At 32.0% G+C, this 23,858-nt stretch overlaps 1 protein-coding gene across 4 annotated transcripts; it reads left to right on the top strand.

Annotated features, from left to right (window-relative positions):
• The first annotated feature begins 4,391 nt into the window (after window positions 1-4,391).
• LOC143236897 (oxaloacetate tautomerase FAHD1, mitochondrial-like) lies at window positions 4,392-23,345 on the top strand. 4 transcript variants are annotated; one of them, XM_076475562.1, is made up of 4 exons: window positions 4,392-4,748; window positions 5,773-5,907; window positions 12,752-12,848; window positions 22,630-23,345. In XM_076475562.1, the coding sequence occupies exons 3-4, from the start codon at window positions 12,768-12,770 to the stop codon at window positions 23,128-23,130; spliced, it is 582 nt and encodes a 193-aa protein (XP_076331677.1). In that variant the 5' UTR covers window positions 4,392-4,748; window positions 5,773-5,907; window positions 12,752-12,767; the 3' UTR covers window positions 23,131-23,345. The 4 variants fall into 4 exon arrangements, with proteins under 4 accessions (XP_076331677.1, XP_076331676.1, XP_076331679.1 ...); XM_076475561.1 differs by lacking the exon at window positions 5,773-5,907 and having other exon boundaries at window positions 4,398-4,748; XM_076475564.1 differs by lacking the exons at window positions 4,392-4,748; window positions 5,773-5,907 and adding an exon at window positions 7,790-10,631.
• Window positions 23,346-23,858: the final 513 nt, after the last annotated feature.

Genomic DNA, 23,858 nt, shown 5'->3' with positions numbered 1-23,858 from the left:
TCCCGAAATAACCCAACTGATGACCCGAACGACCCTTTGACCATTTCCGGCCCACATCAAGCTTGCCCAAAACATTTTACCTACACCTGATGCTCAGTCCACACCCCCGCTAAAATCTGCTGTGAACGTTCTCGTTTTTCTCTTTGTTGTTTTTCTAAATATTCTGATTAAATAAGCTACCATGGGGTCAAAGAAGGATAATGAAAGCAGCAAACCAAAAGAAAAGTTGTTAGAGCCACAATAGAGGTGAAAAAAGATCTCATAGCGAAGTATGAGAGTGGTGTTCGCGTGTTTAACCTTGCTACACAGTTTGGTATGGCGAAGTCTAGAGTCTGCACCAACTGAAAAATAAGGATGTCAACAAAGGAGCTGATGTTGCAAAAGGAGTGACAGAGCTTACGAAACAAAGATCAGAAACAATGGAAGAGGTAGAAAAACTGTTGTTGATTTGGGTAAACGATAAACAGTTAGCTGGTGACAGCATTTCTGAGACCATCATTTGTGAGAAAGCAAAGGAGTTGCATGCTAACCTCCTGAAAAACACCCCTGGAACGAGTGCTGATACAAGTGATGCCTTTTAGGCTAGTAGGGGGTGGTGCGAAAAATTTAGGAAGAGAAGTGGCATACATAGTGTGGTGAGACATGGGGAGGGTGCCAGGCAAAAACCAACCTCATTAGACAAGTTTTTAGTGAGAACTAGGTCCAGTGAGTCTCAAGCAGGTTGTAGCGGTGCAAAGAGACAGAAAAGAGAAAGAACCCCAGAAGGAGAGTTACCTGACGATTTTATGGAAGGTGACTCCCCTTCCAAACAATAATAACCCTCCTACTCTCCACGTTCCTCACCACCTTTCACTTATGCCATCAGTTCTCCTCAGCACAAGTAAAGTGCAGTTAAATTTTAATTTATTGTGTTTATAGTTGACTTTATGCATGTAAGTATTATTATACAGGTATAAATAAGCAATATTTTTACTTAAAATGCTTCATAATGCGTAATTTTTAGAGGTCTGTAACGGATTAATTTAATTTACAGTATTTCTTATGGGAAAATTTGATTTGGTTTTCAAACAGCCTCTGGAACGGATAAAGTTCGAGAACCGAGGTACCACTGTATTTTGTTTCTTTATCTTATGTATTCCAAGTTAAATGACTTACCCGTATTTGATGTGTGTTTTCAACTCTGTACGAGACTACTTCTTTTGTGAGAGAACAACTCTGAATCATTGTTAAGGCCTGAAATTGTAACATGTTTCCTTTGGTACGTAAATTTTATTCTGTTTTCAAACGCAAACGCAAACTAACGTGGCAGGGGTTTAGTTTAGAGAGAGAGAAATCGTAAGAATTCTCTTTCCAACTGGGGTGTTCAGGAACATCGTGGTTCCTCTTCATCCCCTTTCGTGGAAGGTTATTGAATTTAGCTTCTTTTATTTATTTATTTTTTATTATTAAACAATTTTTAAACTCTTTTTTTGGGTGAAGGAGTAAAGTTTAGTATTATTTGTGAACGAGGCACAGGTAGTACTGGAAAAAACGGCCACATGTCGTCCCGAAAGGCAGATGTCACGGTAAATGTGAACATAAATCTAAACGACCCGATTCAGGGCATGGCAATAGTTGCCTTGGCTGGGATCTAAAGATTCCAATGCCTGAGTTTTTGCTTTTCTATTTTCTGTACTCTTTATACATATATGTATTAGTACAGTGAATAATGTTTGTTGGTGTTCACTATTAACATTTTCCTTCTTTTTATTTTTAGTTTTAGTTTTTACTTACGCTATTATAGACTTGTAAATTGCTCATATTTTATTAAAAGGCATTCTTAATGTTAAATGGTACTTTCATTCATTCATTCATTAAGGACCCTGCATGGCCAAGCGTGTTAAGGCGTGCGACTCGTAATCTGAGGGTCGCAGGTTCGCATCCCCGTCGTGCCAAACATGCTCGTCCTTTCAGCCGTGGGGGCGTTATAATGTGACGGTCAATCCCACTATTCCGTTGGTAAAAGAGTAGCCCAAGAGTTGGCGGTGCATTTAGTCTTACACTGCTAACTTAGGGATGGCTAACACAGATAGCTCTTGAGTAGCTTTGTGCGAAATTCAAAAAACAAACAAAAACATCATTCATTAAGTATCAACAATGTAGCTTTGTGTATATAGATGTGAGAACAAATAAAAAAAAAAACGTTTCGTTTTAGTTTTATTTACGGTACTGTGTATTGTAACTTTTGAGTTTTAATTAAACATTCTTATTTTAATTAATGTAATATTTCATATAGATTTTACAATTAAATAATTTTATCAGAGTTCTTATCTTTACTACTTCTTAGGTTTTAGTCAAATAATCTTTTTTATTTATGTAATGCTATATATTATATTAAAATTTAATGGGAAAAAGTGTTTATTATTGTTTGTTTATTTCAAATGTAGTAAAAACTGTATTCCGACTTGTAAAGAATTTGAAATTAAATGTTAAATGTTTGTGCTTTATCATTGTAGTTAGATTATAAATTTAAACTTTATTTAAAGGTTATATCTCGTATAAAGGTTTATATCGTCCATGTGGCATGACATTTTTTTTTATAAAGTTCAAATAATGTTAACATGTTCCTTGACCGTGTCACGAGAATAAGTTTAAAGTCACTTTCTATTGCTAGCTTGAAGCTAAAACACATAAAAAGTGTGATATGCAGTATATTACGTTTTTTTTTACCAAGTAATCCAGATCTTGTGTGTTATTGTAATATCCTTACATGCCATATAGATATTATATACTTTAGAGAACAAAGAAAGAAAACAAGTAGAAGAAAATTAATCTCAATGACTTTCTTAACCACATGATTATGCTAAATTGCATGCAAACCAACCAAACAAAATATTTCAATAAAATACAGGATCTGGGTTGAAAAGATTTGTGACATTAATATCCTTTGGTGGTCCACTCGACATTGCCTCTAGATTACAGCCAACTAATGCTATTCAAGAGTAAGTGATTTTGACTGAGCAAAGGAAACCAAATTTACCTATTTAATTGTGCACACTTTCTTGATTCAGCTTCACCTAGGATTTTTCAAATAAAGACATACTTTAAGATAATTATGGTTAATTTGATAAAAGTCTGTGGAACTATTTACAATGTAGTTGAAAAAAATGTATTTACATATGTTCAACTGTTTTTGTTGTATTTTCCTCTTTCTTTGTTTCATGTTAAAATTGTCTAGTTTCATTATTTCATACACAACTAAGAACGCTCAGTTATCAAACACGTTCTACACATTTCCTCAATAAATATGCTGTTATTAGTGGCTCTAATTATTAAATACTTTCTTTCGGGCGAAAGGCCCATATACAAAATAGGAATATATCATACAATTTCTACGTTTGATATTTTTATTTTGTATCCTTAATAAATCACCACTCAAAAGCCATGACTCGTTCTTTATAACTAGTGATTGTTTCCATAATTATTTATATCACTGAATATTAATAAAATTAAAATAACTAACTGCAAAGCAATCCACAGTTTTTGGGTGGGTGAGGTACTGCTCATTCAACCAGAAATCCCCCCTACAGTGGTACAGCGGCATATCTGCGGACTGACAATGCTATAATTCGGGTTTCAGTGCCTGTGGTTGGCAGAGTGCATACGCCCCATTATGTAGTTTTGTGCTTAACTTCAATCTATATATCATTCAATCGACGGGAAATGACATCCAGAAGCAGGAGCATGGATCATGGCAAAAAGATTCTAGCTTATTATTAGTATCACAGTTCAATATAAATTTAACTAAAAACAAATAAATGAGTTATATTAGTATGCAAGTACATTAACCATAGATATTTAAATAAAGTGCAAATGGAAGCATTGTTGGCAGCAATTATTGCTATTGGTCTTTTCGGATAGGTTTCTACCAGCTTTGCACAATGGGATAGTGTAATTTTTTGCCCATTCTTCCTGGCAAAATTTCTCCAATTCTGACAACTTCGTTGATGGACTGCATACAACCTATAATTATTACTGTCAGTTTTCTATTGTATTCAAGACAGGATTTCACTAGTCTACTCTGGATATTCACTTTCTTCTTTTTAAACTATCTCAGTATGCCCTTTACCTTGAGCCTTTTTTTCATTCTCCTGCTGAAATTTAAATTTTTGAACCAGCATTAGATTCTTGGCTGATATTTAGCGCAAAATTACACAATAGGCTTTATGCGTTCTAGCTACTACAGAGAATTTCTCTCAGAATTTTATTATCGTGAACCTGTAAACTTATCGCTGACCCTCTGGTGGACAAGATTTTAGAAATAAAAAATAAATTATTATCTCTGCGTGTATGTGTGCTTGTGCGTGTTTTTGTTCATTTTCTGTTTCAATAAATTGTAATTTGTGTAAACCTGCTTAAAAACCACTTTTACCGATAAATTAAGGTCTATTTATTATAATTTGGTTATTTTAATAAAACCTAGATCACAATTTTACAAAGAAAAATAGAGGGCGACGTAAAAATCTTTGGGGGTCTAAGAGAATAAGGAACTTATCGGTTTCTAGTTTATAAGATTAAGTTAGGGGAATCTAGTTTTAAGTATTGAGTAATTTTAATTTTAAGCTGCAGTTAGTAATATTAGTATTAGTAAATACAATATATATATATATATATATTTTTGAAATCGATAGTTTTCCATGAGCAATAATGCGTCTGAGCAGATTTGTCGAATTTGGTAGAAAGATTATAGGAATTGGAAGAAATTATAAGTAAGTTATTACCTTTAATTTTAACATATATAAATATAATATTGTAAGTGTCGAAGTTTGAATCAGATACTTTAATTAATAGTAATAGTTTTGAGTTGTTTCACTAAAACTAATTAATTTGTAGTTTTACGTATGTTTTAATGCTTACATAGAAATACTTAAAAAGAATAAAACTAAAATGTTATTGGTTAGTTTTCAGTATTAAACCTTGGCCATATAAATAATTACATTTTTTATTTTGCTTAAAACATTATGCTTTACCCTGAGTTTCATATGTAGTCTATAATACAGTTAATAAGTAACAGTAATACTACTAATAATAATACTAGGAAAAAGATACTCTTTGAACTTGAAGTGATAAAACTAAAAGATAATTTTCTGTATCCAATGGTCAAGGAATCGACCAGAAAAAGATGCAGAACATATTCCATTAGTAAAAATGATCATTTTAGAATTCATCTTGTTCTGTTATGTACTGCAAAGAAAAAAAAAAAATTGTTATCTAAGGACTACACATTATAATCTGAAGCTTCACACTAATATACTGAAAAAGGTCTTATATTTCTCATTTTTGAAACAACTGACAAACCATCTTAGGATTGCAATACATCATGTATAAACATTTTCTTTTTTATGAATTAAGTTTGCTTTTTTCAGTTAGTGATTAAAACTGTTCAGATCTCTTTTAAAGGCTGTAAACATATGTCCATAGTGTTTGGTAATATCTGATGAAACAGATGTATTCACTGTATAAATTACAGTAAAAATGATTATTCTCATTATAAATAACAAAGGTACAGTAAATACAACTATAAGTTACTGAACATATTACAGTGGATGAACTGTGACCATTGAGGTTTTGCACATGATGTTACAAGCTAGGAAATTCCTTGGTCTTAGCCATTATGAACATCAAGCTATTGCATGTTTTCTCCAGAGTTAGCAGTGTGAACTTGTTTAAATGGCTTAAATGCCATCACTTTGTCAGGTACCATCATAGTAACTGCTTACTTTTGTTATGTAGCAATATACAGAGCCAGTCTTGCTTCCTCTCCTTTCTAAAAGATTAAAGAATGATGGAATCATTTCAGCTGTCGGTCAAAAAGAATTAGAACCATTAGACTACAGCCACCTGTGCACCAAACATTTTACGGCAGTTGTGAGTGTTAAGTTTTCAATAGTGTATAAATAAATATCAAATAAATATATCCTTTTATACTATGGGAAAAAAAAAGTAAATGATTGTCCAGCTTCAAAGCCAGATAAGTTTTGCTAGCAAGACAATATTGGCCTGCATTATCACCCAAAATTCCACACAAAACACAACAACAAAACTGGTTGGAAGCCTTACCTCTGCCTTGTTACTTGGCTTAAACATGGATTAGAGGTTCCATGGTTGTATCAGTATATCATATTTATTTAGATCTGATACTTTATCAGTCCATCACATAATGTTTTATAATAGTATCTAAATTACGTTTCTGTAGTAGAATTTACCTGAAAGGTTGGAAATTTTACTCTATGAGCCAAACAGATCAGAAATAGATTCAAATAAATTAAAATAATAAGTTTTTGTAAGGGCTCTGTGTAATATACACAAGTTTGTCTACACATTTGCACATGTTAAGTATTTGCACTATAACTTGTATATACAGCATGTGTATCTTCACAAACTTTGGTAGACTTTTAGTAAAGATTACAAGTATTTTTTAATGAAATATTTTTACTAATGATTTGTTTGTGAAAATAATCTTTATGATTAAAAAAGATTAAAAAAAACTATTCTTCCTAAAAGTATCAAATATTACTTGCATAATCTCTAAAACTTCCTAAATACATTAAAAACTTTTGTTTTGAATAAGACTATATTTTATGTGATTTTTTTATACTGTAACTGTGTGGTATGTCACTTGATCAACTGGTAGGCATAAAAAAAATAAAGAAATAATAATAAATTACACTTTTTGCATACTAGAATGACTACATATTATAATACAAAAATACAAATATTTAGTCTCAGTAGCATAAGCCTCATAATGCTACATATTTTTTATGTTGACCTACCAGTCATGCCTAGCTAACATTGCATTACTTGCACTGATGCATTGTTTGTGCACTTGTATTTTATAATATAAAACTAACTTTTAGTCATGCCTGTGTTTTAGTGGACTACTATTTTTTTGTAGTACAGTCACATTTCAATTATTATACATTATATAGATTATTAATGTTCAGGAATAGATTATTAGTATTTAGCAATAAATTATTCAATTTTTTTTTTAAAAAATATATAACAAATAAAAAGTAAAGGAAATAATTATCTTTTATAGCTATGACCTTTTAAATTCAGTTGCGTCTGTTGCTAAGCATTTTGGAATTTCGCACATAGAGAATATGAAGCAAAAAAATTTTTTAGGTTTTATTTATACAGTTAAATAACCAAAAAATTATTAACAACTAAACTGATACCATATAATTCCACTATAATTTATTGAGCTCAATAACTAAGATGTATTTAGGTTTATAAAAATATGAAACTTCAAGTAGACTAAAGACACAACCTACCTTCTTGAAATCTTGATTCAAAAGAATATGGTAGCATTTTCAAATATTAAAATGACTGAGAAAAACCATGAGGGGTATATTCTAAGCTGTGAATTGGTTATTCACATTATATACTGAAGTAAGTGTACATAAGGGACCATTTCTAAAAATTTGAACAAAGTGAATGGGGTCACTGTTTTTATTTAGTACATAAGACATATCAAAATGAAAAGGTACAAGGTTCTTTTTTATATATTCTAGCTTGTTAATATTGATATTTGAGTCCCTAATTTGCACAAAATTATAAACTTTGTATTTTGACATCACAAACATCTAATTTTAAACAGTGCTGTACTTTGAATTTTTACTTTTAAATTGAGAAGTTAACTCATATATAATATTAATATTTGAATTATAATTTATAATTTTATTCCAAACTTATTCACATAAATTCATAAAAGAGTAGTTCAATAAAATTTTGAATGCTAGTCAGCAAAGGCAGTGACATGGCCTTTGACCCATGACCAATTGCGAAAGGGTTATTATGAATTGTACTACTGTACAACCACATGATCATTTCAGGAAATCTCTCTATTAATAACAGGGTAACAATTTGCAGTAGTTTCCCATATGCACTTCTTTTCATGGTATGTTCATTTTCTCTTCAGCATTGTGTTAATTGGTTACATTTAAATTTCTCATCCAAGATTTCCATTCTGATGAAACTTTGATTTTTCCTTTTCTTTGGCTTTTGTTTCAAAACCCTTATTTTTTTTGTAAATTCTTGATTAATGGTGGTTTTACTTAGTTCTAAGTAAATGACTCATAATGGTATGTTCATGATGTTTGGAATGTACCTGATGGGTGCCCACAGCCTAGCCAACTAGACTACATATGTACAGTACATGAACTGCACATTTAGATGGTTACAAACTTTTTCAGTATGGGCTAGTTTCAACGGACCAACCATGTAATCAAGTTTATGCGAATATATTTTTAATACTATACTTTGTAATACAGTATGTGCATCTTCACATAAATTTGCAGAATTTTAGTAAATGTTACAAGTCATTTGTATACAAAATCAGTTTTTTAATGAAGTATTTATGCTACAGATTTGTCTGTAAAAATAAATTTGTTTTTTTTACCACATTGAAATGTGATTTTCAGGTTATTATTTATAATCTGTAAAACTCCTAAATATGTTTCAAATATTTTATTGTCAGTAAAACTATATTTTATTATTATTTTCTATATTCTAACTCTCTACAAGGTTGATCAATTTGACTGACCTCATAACCATAAACAAAAATAATTAAATGCATCTAGATTATCCTTTCTTTCTTTCTAGAATGATTTCATATTGTAACATTAAACAACATTTGTTTATCCTAAGTAGCTCTAAGCTCATAATAGTGTACATCTATTTCCACATAAATTTTATTGTATTATTGCCTTTTGAACCATGCCTATCGTCATTATAATACAAGTTGTTAATTGTTTTGGTGTTGTGTGGCTCATGTTACTATATTCATTTACATTACTCATGAGCTGTTCTAGTCTGCTTGCATTATTAACCCATGAAAAAGTTATATTATTAATTTTACCTAATATAACCTTAACCAACCTAAAGTGTTTCCTATTTTTATATCTTTCTTGTATAATAATAAATAAAGAGCAACTTTAAAAATGATAAAGTACTTAACTAATCAATCTTTTTATTTGTTGTTGACTGTCAGTAACAATTAACATTACTTTTTTCAAACTAATGGTAGTAGTGCATTAAATAATGCACCAAAGAACATAGAATAATAACATGCAAAAGGTAGACGATGTCCTATAACTGTCACAATTTGTTTGGCTCTTTAACTTTGCAACAAGAGCTGTTACAGATTCATACCAACTAGTTAATGTATTCCTGAGAGAACAAAACTTGTACTGAAAGAGGAAGTAACATATGTAATATGTCATTTGAAAGATGAAAACTTTGGCTATCTATTGGTTAAAAATAATATAATATTAAATGTAGGATAGAACTATTGACAAATTCTGAAAGAGAGGATTTAAAAGGGAATATGGGAAGAGGAGTCTGATTTTCTATTTGTTGGCTTTGTAAATGTAAAACATTGAAGGCTCTGAAAATTGCTTTATCTGAGAAAAAACAATATTATAATAAATAACTTGCATAAAATTTTATACTTTTTGGATTGGTGGTAAAAATTTAGAGAAGAGGGAATGCCTAGAGAAAATAATTTCATATTTTGCACACCAGGAGAAATTCAAAATTTTCTTTTTAATATTACCTTATAAAATCAAGAACTTAAAACTTGTCTACTATTAAAGTATGGATTATGTGCTATAATTTTATGCTGTACTAATTAGCATAATGTGAACAAACTAACTAGTTTAATTTAAATTTTGAATGTATCTTACTAAGAACCTTGTGAAATGCAGAATAAAAGATGCCCATGGCAAGAGGGAGTAATTATTTCTGAAAAGTCATTAGACATTCTCTTCTTCAAAAATCCAAGGAAACCATATTGCTAAAAGAATAATGAGGTATCGCCAAAAATAAGTAAACTGGATAAATTTGAAAAATGATTTGTGGGAATCTTATTCACTTGCAATGTCTTTAAGTTGCTTCTTTCTCTGGCTCATCAGTTGAGACATCTGATGTATTTTGTATTTCTTGTAGTTTTCACATTTTATATTATATAACAGGAACTATTTTGTTCATGAAATGCAATGTACAGTACAATTAAATATTAGGGTTTGTAGCTGAATAAAATTATTCACCTCTTTTACCTCTTTTTCATTAGTGGATAACTTTACAAAGAGTTACTTTTAGTGCTGGATTTAATTGCTATAATGTGTTAAAATAATGAATGTTAAAAAGATGTTAAGAAATATTTGCTAATTGCTAACTAAATTAAACACTGATTAGTAGTTTTAGCTGATCAAATCCAACAAACTATTTTGTTCCTCGGGGTATAATCTAATAACACCCCAACAACACTACACATATAAAGGCTCCAGCCACTTGTGTGAAACCCGAATGTTCATGTTCTTACTTCACCCATCCCTGCAACATGTGGGCTCATTTTGTTTTTCCCCTTATCATTGAGGCAAAGATGAGATGTGGTCGTTCTTTGATTGGCAGTTGCCGTCCATTCTACAAAGTTTCATCAAGATATGGTTGACTATGAGTGTGCCTCTGTGGAGTCCCTATCATTAGGTATTACACTACATGAACTTCCTTTAGGCACTTTATGAAGGGAACTCATCTAGGTAAACTTTGCACCAACTCAGCATGTGATTCTAGCTAAACTGTGTGGTTAGGTAAGGTATATTCTCAAAAGTTAGTATTTTTTGTACTTTGAACTGTATTTCCAATAGATACTTACCTCTCTCACATTCCTGTTTTATCCTCCCAACTTGCATTGCAAACTTCTTTTAGTTGTCTAATCACAGAACGAAGTTATTGCAAGTTCAAGTGGTATGGTTCATGGAGGTATGCTGCTCTCCTATTGGTGGAGGGGTTTTCTTGCATGATGATGTCATGAGGAAGTGCAGTTCACATAAAATTAGATGGGGTTTGTCTCATATCTAGTGGTATGCAAATCTGTCTCTTGTAGGTGCACAAGGAAGATAAACTGTGTAGAGGTATTTATGGGAAATACATTTTTAGGTAAGGAAAATGGTAACTTTCTATAGCAGTTTTTTCTTTATCATATAAGAACTACAGTGATATTGATGCAACAGTTATCTCTTGTCATTTTTGCCTGACTTTTTGTTCAGTATGTGTTTTGGAAAGCTATATCATATTTGTTAGTATTTTAATGCAGAAGTTTCTAGATTATTGTAAAACATTCTATTAAAATTTATGGTAAATTGTGAAACTTCTGTATATTGCCATCTTAATTAACAGCTGTAATTCTGTATTATCTTGTATTTGGATATTATAAAAATTGACACTGGTGTAAAAATAGTGATATAGTCAATGGTAAATGTCATGTTATAAGTAATAAAGTTAGAAGACATACAGATACCTTATAAGACAAATTAAAAACTGTTCCCTTAAAATTAGTCTTCTGAACTTAGACTAAATTCTACCTTTCACTGGCTTGTTGATTATATATGAGATGAATAGCTTTGTGTGTAAATGTTACATTTGATTGATGTAATAAAAATTAATAATAATTCAAAATTAAATACCCCCTTAAGTATATGTTGTTCCAATAGAATTTTGAAAAAGTGCAAAGGTTATAGTATAGAAGCTTAAATATTACCCCTCTTCATTTAACAAACAGTTGTAACCAATTATAGTTCTCCAACCTGTTGTTTAGTATATTTTCTAAAATTTGAAGAAAAATATTGCATCAGTTTCACTAGAAATTAAACAGGCATGTATTTAAACATACTAGCCAATATGACTTATTGGTATTCATGTAGCATTTGACTAAAGTGCAACTTCAACTGTTAGTTAAGTTGAGAGTAAATATCTTCTTAATATAAAAGTAGTTCATCAGGCTGCGAACAAAGTACAGCCACCTAAAATCTAATTTTATCCACCTCTTTTTGTGAGTATTTATAGCAACATTGTTTCACAAGAATGAAAATAAAAATACTTTTCACAGTGCTTTGAATGTCCAACACAAATTAATGACTTCACTGCACACAATCCATTTTCAGTTTCTAGATTACATGTACGTTCTGAGCTTTGTTTTACCATTCCCTGAATGCAGCATGTCTCTATTGCAACTGATTGTTCTTCAAAATAATATTAGGTTTATGGCTTGTGAAACATGTCATAGTATTTGTGAGGTCTTTTTCTTGGAGTTGTAACTTTCAAAATCCCACTAACTACTCTGAACAGAAAACTATCGTGGGAATAGATTCAAATTTTCTATGAATTACAGTCTCATACAAGTACTACAGAGTAATTAATAAACCATATTCAAAGAAAGAAGAGAGATATTTAACATGTTCAACCATCAGCCACACTAGACCAGTGGAGGTATGCTTTGATGAAGGAGTAGGAAAACTTAATCCAGAGACTTATAATAATAAGTACTGTGCAGGAAAGTTTTGAATCTGTGTCAGCCATAAGATGGATGTAAACATGCTGAAAACTAATTTTTCATATTTTGAAACCCTGGTGTGACTGCAGACATTCTAAAACTTGTTAGGAGATATGATATGTTATAGGACCATTATGTGTTTGTAATTTGCTGTGTTATGAATGACCATAAGGCAATAACTAACTTTTAATGGTAATAAATAATAAACATTTGTATAGCTGTTTGCAAAATGTGTATGAACATTTTGTTGATCCATAATTTATTTTATTCAGGCTATGTAGTTATTAGTACATTGATTTATTTAATTTATTGTAAATGACAAGAAAACTTTTAGAAAAATGTTTGAAAATTATGGCACTTTTTATATCTTTACCAAAGACACCATGCTGCTGAAATGAAAAGTGTTGTTCCTGACAAGCCACTTCTCTTTTTAAAACCTCCAACTGCATTCATTACAGAAGGAAATTCCATCAAAGTAAGTTGTTCTGAACATCCAGCTGTTTATGGAACAGTGGTATCTGGTGGGTCATTGCAGATAATCTGGTTTGCATTATGTTAGTGAAGTAGCTTATATGCCTCACATGGACAATAATGTTATGAAATGATTTGCCAATTGAAAAAGTTCAGGTTTATATTTCTCAATGGTAACTGAGATATTGTAGGTTACAATTTAGTTTGTGAGCTAAAGGTGTTTAAAACATTTTAAAAATCTTTCAATAAAACTTCATTCTGCACTTATGGTGGAAATCACTTAAGAGGAAAAAAAAACTGATGTATTATTTGTTTAGTTTATGTGGAGTTGAGCACTTTTGTGTAGAATTTATGACATTTAAGTACAGAAATAGTATTAAAAAAAGCACTTGTGTGTAAGATCTCAGTACCTCTTTCAAAGGAAAAGGTTTTATGTGACTATTGAGAAAACAAACTTTTAAGTTGTCTTACACTTAATAATTAATAAAAACATTTTAGTTTTTTCACCTTTTTATAGAAGGTATGTCAATGTTCTGTAAGGGATGCACAAGTTGGTTTATAGAGTAAAATCTTATTTGTGATGTTTTTAGAAAAGGGAGAACTAGAAGTGGTACAAGTTAGTTTTTAAAAATTTGAACAAACTTAGGATGTATACTAATCATTTTTTGTCAGTTACAGTTGGTAATAGTGACTTGTAGGCTGTGTAACACTACATCCATACTTGATGATGTATATAGTTTTTTTCTTTATTTTCTGTATTTTTGGGTTTGCTATATAGTTTGATTTATTTTAAAACCTTTGTTGTAATAATATATATGGGTTTGAAGATCAGGTAAAATAACTCATTATGTATCAAGTAATCATGTACTATTAAATACTGTTTGATTTTTTAGTTTTAAGAACTGCTGTATTCTGCTTTTCTATAACTAAGATTATCCTAGAAACAGTAGAGGTTTTGCAAACTTGCTTGAATCATTATATCAGGCCTAGGTAACATTCTGTAAAGATCAGTCAAGGACACATGTACTGCTTTTTTCCTTCAAGTGTGGATCCACATCCAAGTGTGATTTTGGACTTAAAATTCTAAAATTTTAGGTATTATTTCCCACAGTGGACAGAATACACATGGTCTATTTCTATAGCTTTGTACTAAAAATAACAAAATTCAAGTGAATACATGGTGCAAAAGGTTTGTATGTATAAGAACTAGTTGGTTTGTCTTAGTTTCATTTGTTATATATTAGCATGACCACTAGAGTTGTGTAATACTTACTAGTATCTAGGTGTGATGGTAGGTATAGTTTATGAATTCTGCCTGTACTTCATGGAGTTAAAGTTTGTTTCCCATCTAGATTCAACAGCTATAAAACAATGATATAAGATGCTAGCTAGCCAATAAAGTATATCATATAGCAAGTATGAATAGTAACATCAGTGCTTTCTATTTGAACAATGAATTTTTTTTTTGCTTTACATTGTTTCAGCTTCACTCACCACGTTGTTTGTGTTCATTTAATTCTTATGGAAACACAAAAATTTTCAAACCTAATGCTTGGTAGACTTCTGATTTGTGAAAAACCATACAGGTGTAAGTTTATTCTGAAATGCTTCATTTAATCCATTTGAAAGGTACTTTTAAAACCATTGTAAGAGTTAAAATGAAAGTATAGAAGCTGCAATTGAGGTGAAAGCTCTGTCCCATACTAATTGCTTTCCAGTTATGATAATTGTCCACATTCTTGATTTTCCTTTTAGGCAATGATATTAAAAGCTAATGAGAGGTAAACACCTGTTATCCATCAGCCCCCCCCATTTTATTTTGTTTTTTGTTACTTTCACAACACAAGATGATAATGTAGTAAATATGGATCATGATGCCACTGACATATAGATGTATCCTGAGACTAATGGGGTGATTTTTATGGAACCCCTAACAAATATTAACTAGCTCAAATGCTGTTCAATGTTGTTTAACTCTGTGAATCATTGGGGTGGTCAGAAAGTATTAATATCAATGAGTCATACTGATAGTGTTCTGAAACCATATTTAGTGACTCAAATTGTTTCAGGACTCAACACCAGTAACTGTTGGCTTCTTTGTCACCCATAGAAACTGTATTTCTCAGGATGTCTCAAATTTTGGTGTCTTAAGTTGCATAGATACTGGCATAAGGTTCTTTTCTCTGCTATTGTTTCACAGTACTGTCTTTGTGAAGCAGATTTACACCATTAATATTTTAAGAACAAAATGATTGAGGATCTAGTTTTTTATGTTTCAAGTTGGTTGTCCCCTGGAATGACTGGACCTACAAACAGGTGGCATAATAACTTTGTGTCTAGATGGTTCAGAACTCACTGCCCTATAGCACTGGGATAAGAAACAGCTTTATGAGTGAGAGAATATAGCTGAGTGGTGCCATAGAATCAGTCCTATGAATAACCAGTCAATCCTTAGATTGAGTTCATTAACCCAAGGCATAGACAGTTGACTGCTTAAATAAGTGGTCAGTGAGAATTGCATAGAAAAGCTGTCCTAAAAATGTTACCCATTGATTGTTAGAAAATTATCATTGACAAATTCATACTGTTGAATGAACCCTCATGGCACCATGTAAGTTTCAGGGATATATTTTCTCTGGCCAAGACTGTTTTATTTGGTAACTTGGTTAGAAATGGCCTGAATGAATGAGATAAAAAGTAAGTAAAACAATGTGTACTCTTAGCTCTTTCCCTACTGATGGGTATTAAGTTAAGGCTTAGAATATATATATTTCTACAAGTTGAAGCTTAGGATTGAGTTTGGTTTTAGTTGATGGTAGTGGTTTTTATTTTCATTTTTGTTTGTGATTCTGTTATATTGTGTTGTTTTGAAAGGTGTAGTAGTAATCTTCTTTAACAAAACATTTTATTAAGGTTTATTAAGTATTATAAGCCAAGGCCTGCAACAAAAACCTTTTGAGATTGTATAAATATTTTTTTAATTGGTTATTTAATATCTGTTGTGTCCAGTACTTGTATGTGTGTATAAAATATTAATAGAAACAAAAATTATTATAATATGTATTCCAGTAAAATCACCAGATTTGGCAAAGGTAATAGTGCCATCTGACTGGAAAGTGAGGTTTGTTCTCTAGTAAATATTTACCATACCATGTTTGTATTATTTATAGTGAGAAGTCATTTGTGGCATTTGTTTGGTAATCATGGTATCATTATTTAATTGAAGAACTGAACATATTACAAAAATTTACTAAATAAATTCAGCTGGAATAACTGACATCATCTAAAATGATATTAGAACCTACTGACATGTGTTATGGTGTAAAATTATACTCTTAGCTCTGGTTGGGATATACTTGTCTTTTTGAAATATAGTGAAGAAGATGGAAGAAATTGGTATGAAAATATAAATTTTGGCATCGTGTATCAGAAAATAGTTAAGGATTTTGATATTTTGTCAAGGTCAAGGAAATTTGAGATTTTAACAGAAAGGCAGAGAACTTTGAAACACTGAGATGAGTGTTTTCAGATATGCTGTAAAATACATGACTAAGGCAATATTCTTCACCTTTTAACTTAGTTCTTATATGCCTGTCAACATTTGCTGTTTTCACTGAATGATGTTAATACAACAGTACAAAAACATGTACAGTGAAGATTTATGGCTCTTCCCTCCTTAACTACTTTCTTTTCAATTTACTGCAGTAGAATGTTGTGGATATGTTGGTTTATAGTCATACTAACCATAGAAAGTTTGTATATTTTGAATTTTTAAGATTAGTCATCATTATTGACTTCTCATCTTTTACCCTATAAAATATGAATGCTAAATTTCTGCCAGCTTGTGTTTAATCTCAGTTTCAGGCAGGTTTTCATATACTGTTGAATTGGTGTTTTGACAATTATATGTTCTTTTCAGGAAGAGGAAAGTAGGTACCTATTTGTTTTGTAACTGAGAAGACAAAATCAGTATCAAGCAAAGTTTAATACAAATTGGCTTAATTTGTCTCGTAGATAGGAAAAAGACCTATCTTCTTATCTAAGGGCATGGTGCAGGTTATTTAAGACCATTTTGAACTAGGAGATATGAGAAGAGGGCACTTATAAGTGATGCATGAGACCACAGTTTGCCCCTTAACTGCTTTCTTGAATTAATGAGAGCCATCATCCAAGTCGAGATTGTGCTTAAGAAAGGTCAGTTGGTTGTACTACCACCAGCAATCATGACAGGGTGTGAAAAAGCAGAAAGGTGGATGTCTTAGATGCTTATTTTCACATCCTTGTATCCCCAACATTCAGAGATCTTAACCTCATTTTGACCACCATGATTAAGTTGATCAATTATACTCGACCATTTGATCTGGCTCCTACACTCTACATATTCTGTCAGATGGTCAGTGCCTTTGTTTGACTAATTTGTTCTCATAGACTGCAGATTCACCATGATTTGGACAACTGACTGCTTTTAGCTCCATCGTGATGCACATCTCACATGCATACACATTATTTCTTTGAAAGGTACCTATTGTATGTTGGCTTGTTAAACTGAAGAAATCCTTTCTCATCTTGATACAATTCTTTATCTTTTTACAAGTATTCTTCAGCTCTTCAATTGGGCCCAGCATTGTCTTTGGTTGAAGTAAATGGAGATATTAGGTCTCAAAGCTCAGTCCTCTTCCCCTTTTACTGTATGTGGGGTCTGGAAGCTGTCATAGGACCTGTTCAAATGTGGACCATTCAGTGTGTTGTACAATCAATAGAATATGCCACAGGACCCTGTGGACTTAGTTATCCTATTCACTACACATCAGTTTTGCCAAATGACTTAACATCACAGCAAACATTCTTCCTTTTCCCTGTCCCAAGTTGCATATTTTTAGGGACAGTTCTCTTCAATAATGGGGTTCAATTGTAGATTCCAAGAAAACTATGGATTTTTGGTCTTGTCAGCTCTGCATATCAATATTTAAAGTTGTTTGAGTACTGGATCATTTCTTACCTTTAATATGAGACATGCTGGGTGTGATTTATTCTGACAAATCAGCTGTTTTCTCTTATATTAATCGACAAAGGGGAACTTGTTCACATTTACTTCATCTTCAAATGTTAGATATCCTGTTCTGGGTTAATGCACATCACACACACCTTCTGGAATGTCATGTTCCAGATATTCTGATTCTCTCCATGGTGTAGTCCATAGATCCTCAGGTGTTTTGTTAGTTGTGTACCCAATGGAGTACTCCAGTTCTGGGTACATTTGCAACCCACTTCAATTCCAAGTTACTCATTGTTTGGTTTTCGGTTACACATCTTTTGGCTTTGACAATGTGTGTCTTAAGATTGGTCCAATCTTTAACTTGCTGCCTACTCTCCCATCAATCTCCTAATTTTTGTTTCCATTAACCAAACCACTCTGTATTAAATCCTTCTCATTGCACTTTTATGGCTGACTCAACCTTGCTTGCACGCTTTTACCTTACTTCAGTTATCACTCCCCTAGGAAAGTTGAAACATTGTTCTCTGTTTTATTGGTAAAAGTGTTAATACTCATACCAGCTGTTCTGAGATACAGAAACAAGCTTTTATTACCATTGTTCTACTGTTACATACCTTCCCATCCAAGTATTCCTTAAGTCTCATAATTTTTTACTTGTCTGTTTGACAATGTTTCTTTTGGGTACACCATTGCTGGTTACCAGGCAGTCTTATCCAATACCTTTAATTTTTCCCTTTCCCAGAGACTTTTTCATCTACTTGTTTTGCTCCTTTCTTCTAGTTTGTCAACCTCATCCTATGTCCCTTCTAACTTGGGGTCTCAATGTTGTCAGTTGTCCATGCCTTTACCCAGTCACCTTTAAAACTCTTGACTATTCATTCTTTTTACCTTTTGTTCTTTAATAGCTGTTTTTTTCTTATTTTTTGCTTGTGGTCATCATAGGTCAAGTATTTTAACCCTCAACATTTCATATATGCTTTACCACTTCACCCATGTTCTTCTGTATCTGAATTAGTTTTTCTTTCTCATTTTGAAAGTGCTTGGGTTATAAGGATTTCTATTTCAGTTTTATCACTTTCACATGTATAATCCTCCCTTGCATTTCTCACTTATATTCCTGCACTCATTTGGATCCTGTCCATGCTGTCTAGTGCTATAATGCCAACATAGTTTTCTTACATGGTTTTGGTTCCTGCTTGTTTATCCATTGGAACACATTATCTTCCCAAGATCTTATAGATTAGATTCACCAGTTCTTAAGGCTGGCTTATTCTTCTTTGTTTTCCAATTTCCAACTTTTATCTAGTTTTCCTTGCACCCTACCCACTTCTGTTACTCATCAGAAGAAATCATCTGGGCAGGAATATTAATCATGCTTCACACCTTCATCTCTCATTGTGTGGCTGTTTCCTCCTAATCAGGATACTGAATTACACCTGTTGCTATCTTTCACACCTCAGTTCAATTATGGATGGATAAGTATTTTCTTTTTCTTCCAGAACAGTGACCCATTTTATGTATTGAATCCCAATCTTTGGTGAGTGCTGGTGATTTGTATCATAAACAGGTCAGTCCCAGACTGTACCAACTCATTAACTGTCATTAGTAAAGCAGTGTTGAGATAGCTGTCCATTTCAAAACACCTATCCAGAAAATCATTTGTATGTATTATATTGGTTGGTTTTGTGTAAAGGTTACACTTCATGGCAAAATAATGTTTATGGCCTAGTTTTTCATGGTGAATGTTCACTTAAGATTGATATTGATTGGCTGTATCCTAGTTGGATGCATTCTATTGACTGATTAGTTGTCAATCTCCAATGAAAATTTGTCTTAAAGTATATTGATTCAGGTGCACAACATAGATTCACATTTGTTTGAAAGTAAATCTGCTACATGATCAGAATGAATGAAATTCTCATATTTGTTGTGCTGATAATAGTACTTTTAATTTTTATTATTTTAGTTCTTGGAATTTTAAGGAGCTCTCTTATTTATGTTCTTTGGGCAAACTTGAGAACACAAAGGAGTGTGTGTGTGTGTGTGTGTGTGTATGATCCTGTGCCTTAAAAATTATATGCTGAAACTAAATACACATATATAGAAAGGCTGGACAAAAAGAAAATGCCCCCCCCCTGAAAATGGTGTTACTGTGTCATCTTTTATTATATTATAGAAAAATATGCGAAACTGTATTTGTAGAATGTGCTCGAGATTTATTCAAATATGATCTCAAATACTAATTTTTAACACCAACTTCCATAAATAAATGATTTTAGTTACATTTTTGCACTAACCTTCAGCAGGTGCACAATACTTTTTGAAAGAAAATGTCACTAAAATCATGAAAGCTCAGGTAATTACAAAAGCCAGTATTAAAATTAGGATTTGACATCATATTTGAACTGATTTCATTAAGTGTGTTCTAAGAACATAGTTTTTACATATTTTTCTGTTCTCTAATAAAAGATATAAAAAATTTACAACATTTTCAGGGAGGGCACCATTTTTTGTCCACTCCCTGTATATATTATATACTCACATAATATCACATCCAACAATTGGTATATTTACAAGTTAAACACAAATGCGAAGATGCTGTGACTTGGCTCTGGAATCCAACTAATTTGTATTTTACTGCATTGGAATACACTTAAGTGTAATCGTAATTGTTAATGTTTATTATTTAGCTTAAACTATGTTTTAGTCTTGAATATTTAGATAGACAGTAATATATTGGTTTTTGTAAGTTTGTTTTAAGTTATTGGCCAAGGAAAAGTTGAGACTCTTGTATCATCTTCTCTAGGAAATGTAGTTAATGAGTTTCTGAATTCTAGGTAGAACTTATACTAGTGTGTAAAGCATCATGCTTCATATAATGTAACAGTAAACTTACTTTTGCTGTAATCTGTTACAACAAATAATGGGTGTATGTGTACATTTTCCAGTTAACAACATTAAAAGTAGTCTCTTCTGCCACAGTTCTGCCACAGTTCATAAGCCAGATATTTTTGCTGATTTCTTTCCATATGTGCATTTGTTTTTGTGGCATTGATTGTGTTGACTCAACTAGTGATTCCCAGAAGCTATGTATATAATTCACTATGCAATAAAAGCATCTGATATTGGCATTGATAATCATTATAGTTTTTGCAACAAGAAAATAATGATTCTTTATTTTCAAGAGCTGAACCAAAGAATAGTATAAAGACTATTTTATATTTTGGTTGATGATAGAGTACCATGAGTTTGTTGAAACACTCACCATTCCAAGCAAGATAACTCCAAGCCAAAGAACTGATGCTATCAGAGAAGATCCTTTCTGTTCCAGAGCCATCAGCAGTCAAAGTTTTCCATATTTAACCAGGTTGAACCAGACACTATTGTTAACCATTTTGTTGAAAACAAGTGTTCCTGCACCCAGTTCATGACTGGATCAGTTATCACCTGTTCTTTTTGTAAAGAAGACAGTAAATAAGATGGGAAAGTATCAGGTTGTCTGATTTGCACTAAAATCTGTATTAGAAAAGATGACCTGGCTACATTCAACAATACTACACCTCAAAAAGGTCTTTCTGAGTTTACAAAATATGGTGAAGAACCACCATGGCTTCCATGAAAGCTACTTCCATAATATAAATTTTAGCCTAACCATAATAAGTTAGACATCTTTGTCCAAAGATTTGAATCTGAAGGAGGTTTCCACCAGAAAGATAATCAGTTAGACCTAAACCCCTTAATGGTAGTGGATTTTTCACTACTTCTTTGCACTAAGACTTCAAGTGAGGGTAAAAGAGGGATAGAGATCCAAGGATTTCAATAAAAATCCAGAATCTTTGGGAAGGAGGTTGTGAGATGCAAGTAACTATAGTATGGTTCATTTCGTTTTCAAAGGGTTTATATATAGTTTCCATATGTTGTGACTTGTTTTTATATTCATTTTGTTTATGTAGTTATTTTTTTTGTAAAATGTGTCTGAAAGTTCATAATGTTAAGACCTTACTGTATTTTAGTTGTAAAGTTTTAATATATTGTTTATTTTTATCTATCTGATTTATTGTACCTGAAGTTCTTGAATTTTATTAAACCCTCAAGTTACCAGTGTGTTTGTATACTGCTCTCTACCAGTGGAGTTTACATAGCTATCATATTATGTTTTTTCCCTGCTCCAACACTTGAGTTCAGAACTGGCCAAAAAAACAGTTATTAACATACTGAAGTTTTATAAAATAAATGTTATGTGCAAGTCATTTGTAATTTCTGCAGTCTAGTACTATCAGAATCCTATTTGTCCTTTGTGGAATAAAGCTGTTTCTCATCTAACATCACCAGCTGCATAGATATAAAATGCTGGCTAAACATATAATACATTCTTTACAAGTGAAGAAAAATTTGTATTTTAACTTAACATTTGCATCAGTTTTTTTCCTATAAAGTCATTTTGTTTTGCTGTAATCCTTTTTTACCTCTCACATTATGGACTTCTGAGTTTTAAAAATCCAGAAAATAGCTAACATGATAGAAGAAACAACCAAAGTTTTGTTGCTATTAATATGGCATCATCAGGCATTTGGAACAACTAAACATGTTTTCTGGCATACCTGTTTATTAGAATTTTGTCTGGTAATGTTGTAGTAATTTGTAGTAATGAAAAGGATATCACAATTTTAGTTTCATGATAAAACTTCTTTTTTTAGAAGAGTTGCAAATATAATAAGAAAAGAAAGTGTTGATAACATGTTTTGTTTATTGAAATGATCTAACAAACTAAACTTCTTTTACAATCAAGGTACCCAAAGGATGTCATGAGCTGCACCACGAAGTTGAACTTGGTGTCATAATTGGTCGGAAAGGTAAAGACATTTCAGAGATTGGAGCAATGGATTATGTGGGTGGATATACTCTGTGTCTAGATATGACTGCAAGAGATTTGCAAGAGGAAGCTAAGAAAAATGGTCTCCCCTGGACTGTTGCAAAAGGATTTGATACATCTTGTCCAGTTGGTTCTTTTCTTCCAAAGGAGCAAGTTGCTGACCCACATAATCTGCCCTTGTGGTGTAATGTGAATGGACAGGTGCGACAAGAAGGTTCAACTGCTGACATGGTGTTCCGTATTCCTTCTTTAATTAGCTATATAAGTAGTTACTTTACTCTTGAACCAGGAGATGTAATCTTAACTGGAACACCTGCTGGTGTTGGGCCTGTTCAGCATGGAGATATAATTGAAGCTGGCCTTGGAAGCTTGATTAAAATGTCATTCAAAGTCCAAGGTGAAGAAAAATATATTTAGTTTCCTTAAAGTAAGGTGTTACATTAATCAATCTGATAATGTCCACACACAAACAGTGCCATTTCTATAATTCAGCTGCTCAGTACTGTAAATGCAGTTAAGTTAAGCTGCATGACATAACAGAAAATTGTATGTGATGCTTAGAGGGCTTCCATTCACTGTCTTAGAATTACTGTATTTTGCTGCATACCGAATAAAAGGATGTGATCAGTAAAGATGTTCTGCATATTATTTCTCAGGTTACATCAGCAACCATAATGAAGAACTAACATCACAAAGAGTATAAAATACAGAGCCTTGAAATAAAACTCTATACAGCATATGGTTTCATTGAAAGGTTTTCTTTACACCTAAATAAAATATTTTATCTTTAACTCAGGTGATACTTTTTTACCTTGCCTGTATCACACAATTTTGTTTTGATAACTACACAATATATGTATCAAAAATTTACCACACAGATCTATATATAAACAAGTGTCCATACCAGACCACTTTTCACCTCATTGAAGCAGTGAGCTGTCTCTGGTTTTTCAAAAAATTTAGAACCAAATTGTCACAAGTTAATTTTTATGTACAAATACACAAAACTGTGTTACTTTAGATAATTTTATTTATTATTTGTCAATAATCTAGGTGGCTTCACCATGAACACTATGTGCAAAGAGTTGGGTCCAGTGAAGTAAAGAATTAAAATACATATGCTGCATAAAGTAAGTGTTGATCTC

This window comes from Tachypleus tridentatus, chromosome 13 (genome assembly GCF_004210375.1).
Source record: "Tachypleus tridentatus isolate NWPU-2018 chromosome 13, ASM421037v1, whole genome shotgun sequence".
In the NCBI taxonomy this organism is placed as follows: Eukaryota; Metazoa; Arthropoda; class Merostomata; order Xiphosura; family Limulidae; genus Tachypleus; species Tachypleus tridentatus.
This window is presented reverse-complemented; position numbering and strand designations above follow the sequence as displayed.

Bases quoted from the DNA above. Each gene is read 5' to 3' on its own strand.
- LOC143236897 (XM_076475561.1), top strand. From the start codon at position 4,687: ATGCGTCTGAGCAGATTTGTCGAATTTGGTAGAAAGATTATAGGAATT. The intron at 4,749-12,751 runs GTAAGTTATTAC...TCTTTACCAAAG, and splicing joins GGAATTGGAAGAAATTATAA to ACACCATGCTGCTGAAATGA. The intron at 12,849-22,629 runs GTAAGTTGTTCT...TTTACAATCAAG, and splicing joins CAGAAGGAAATTCCATCAAA to GTACCCAAAGGATGTCATGA.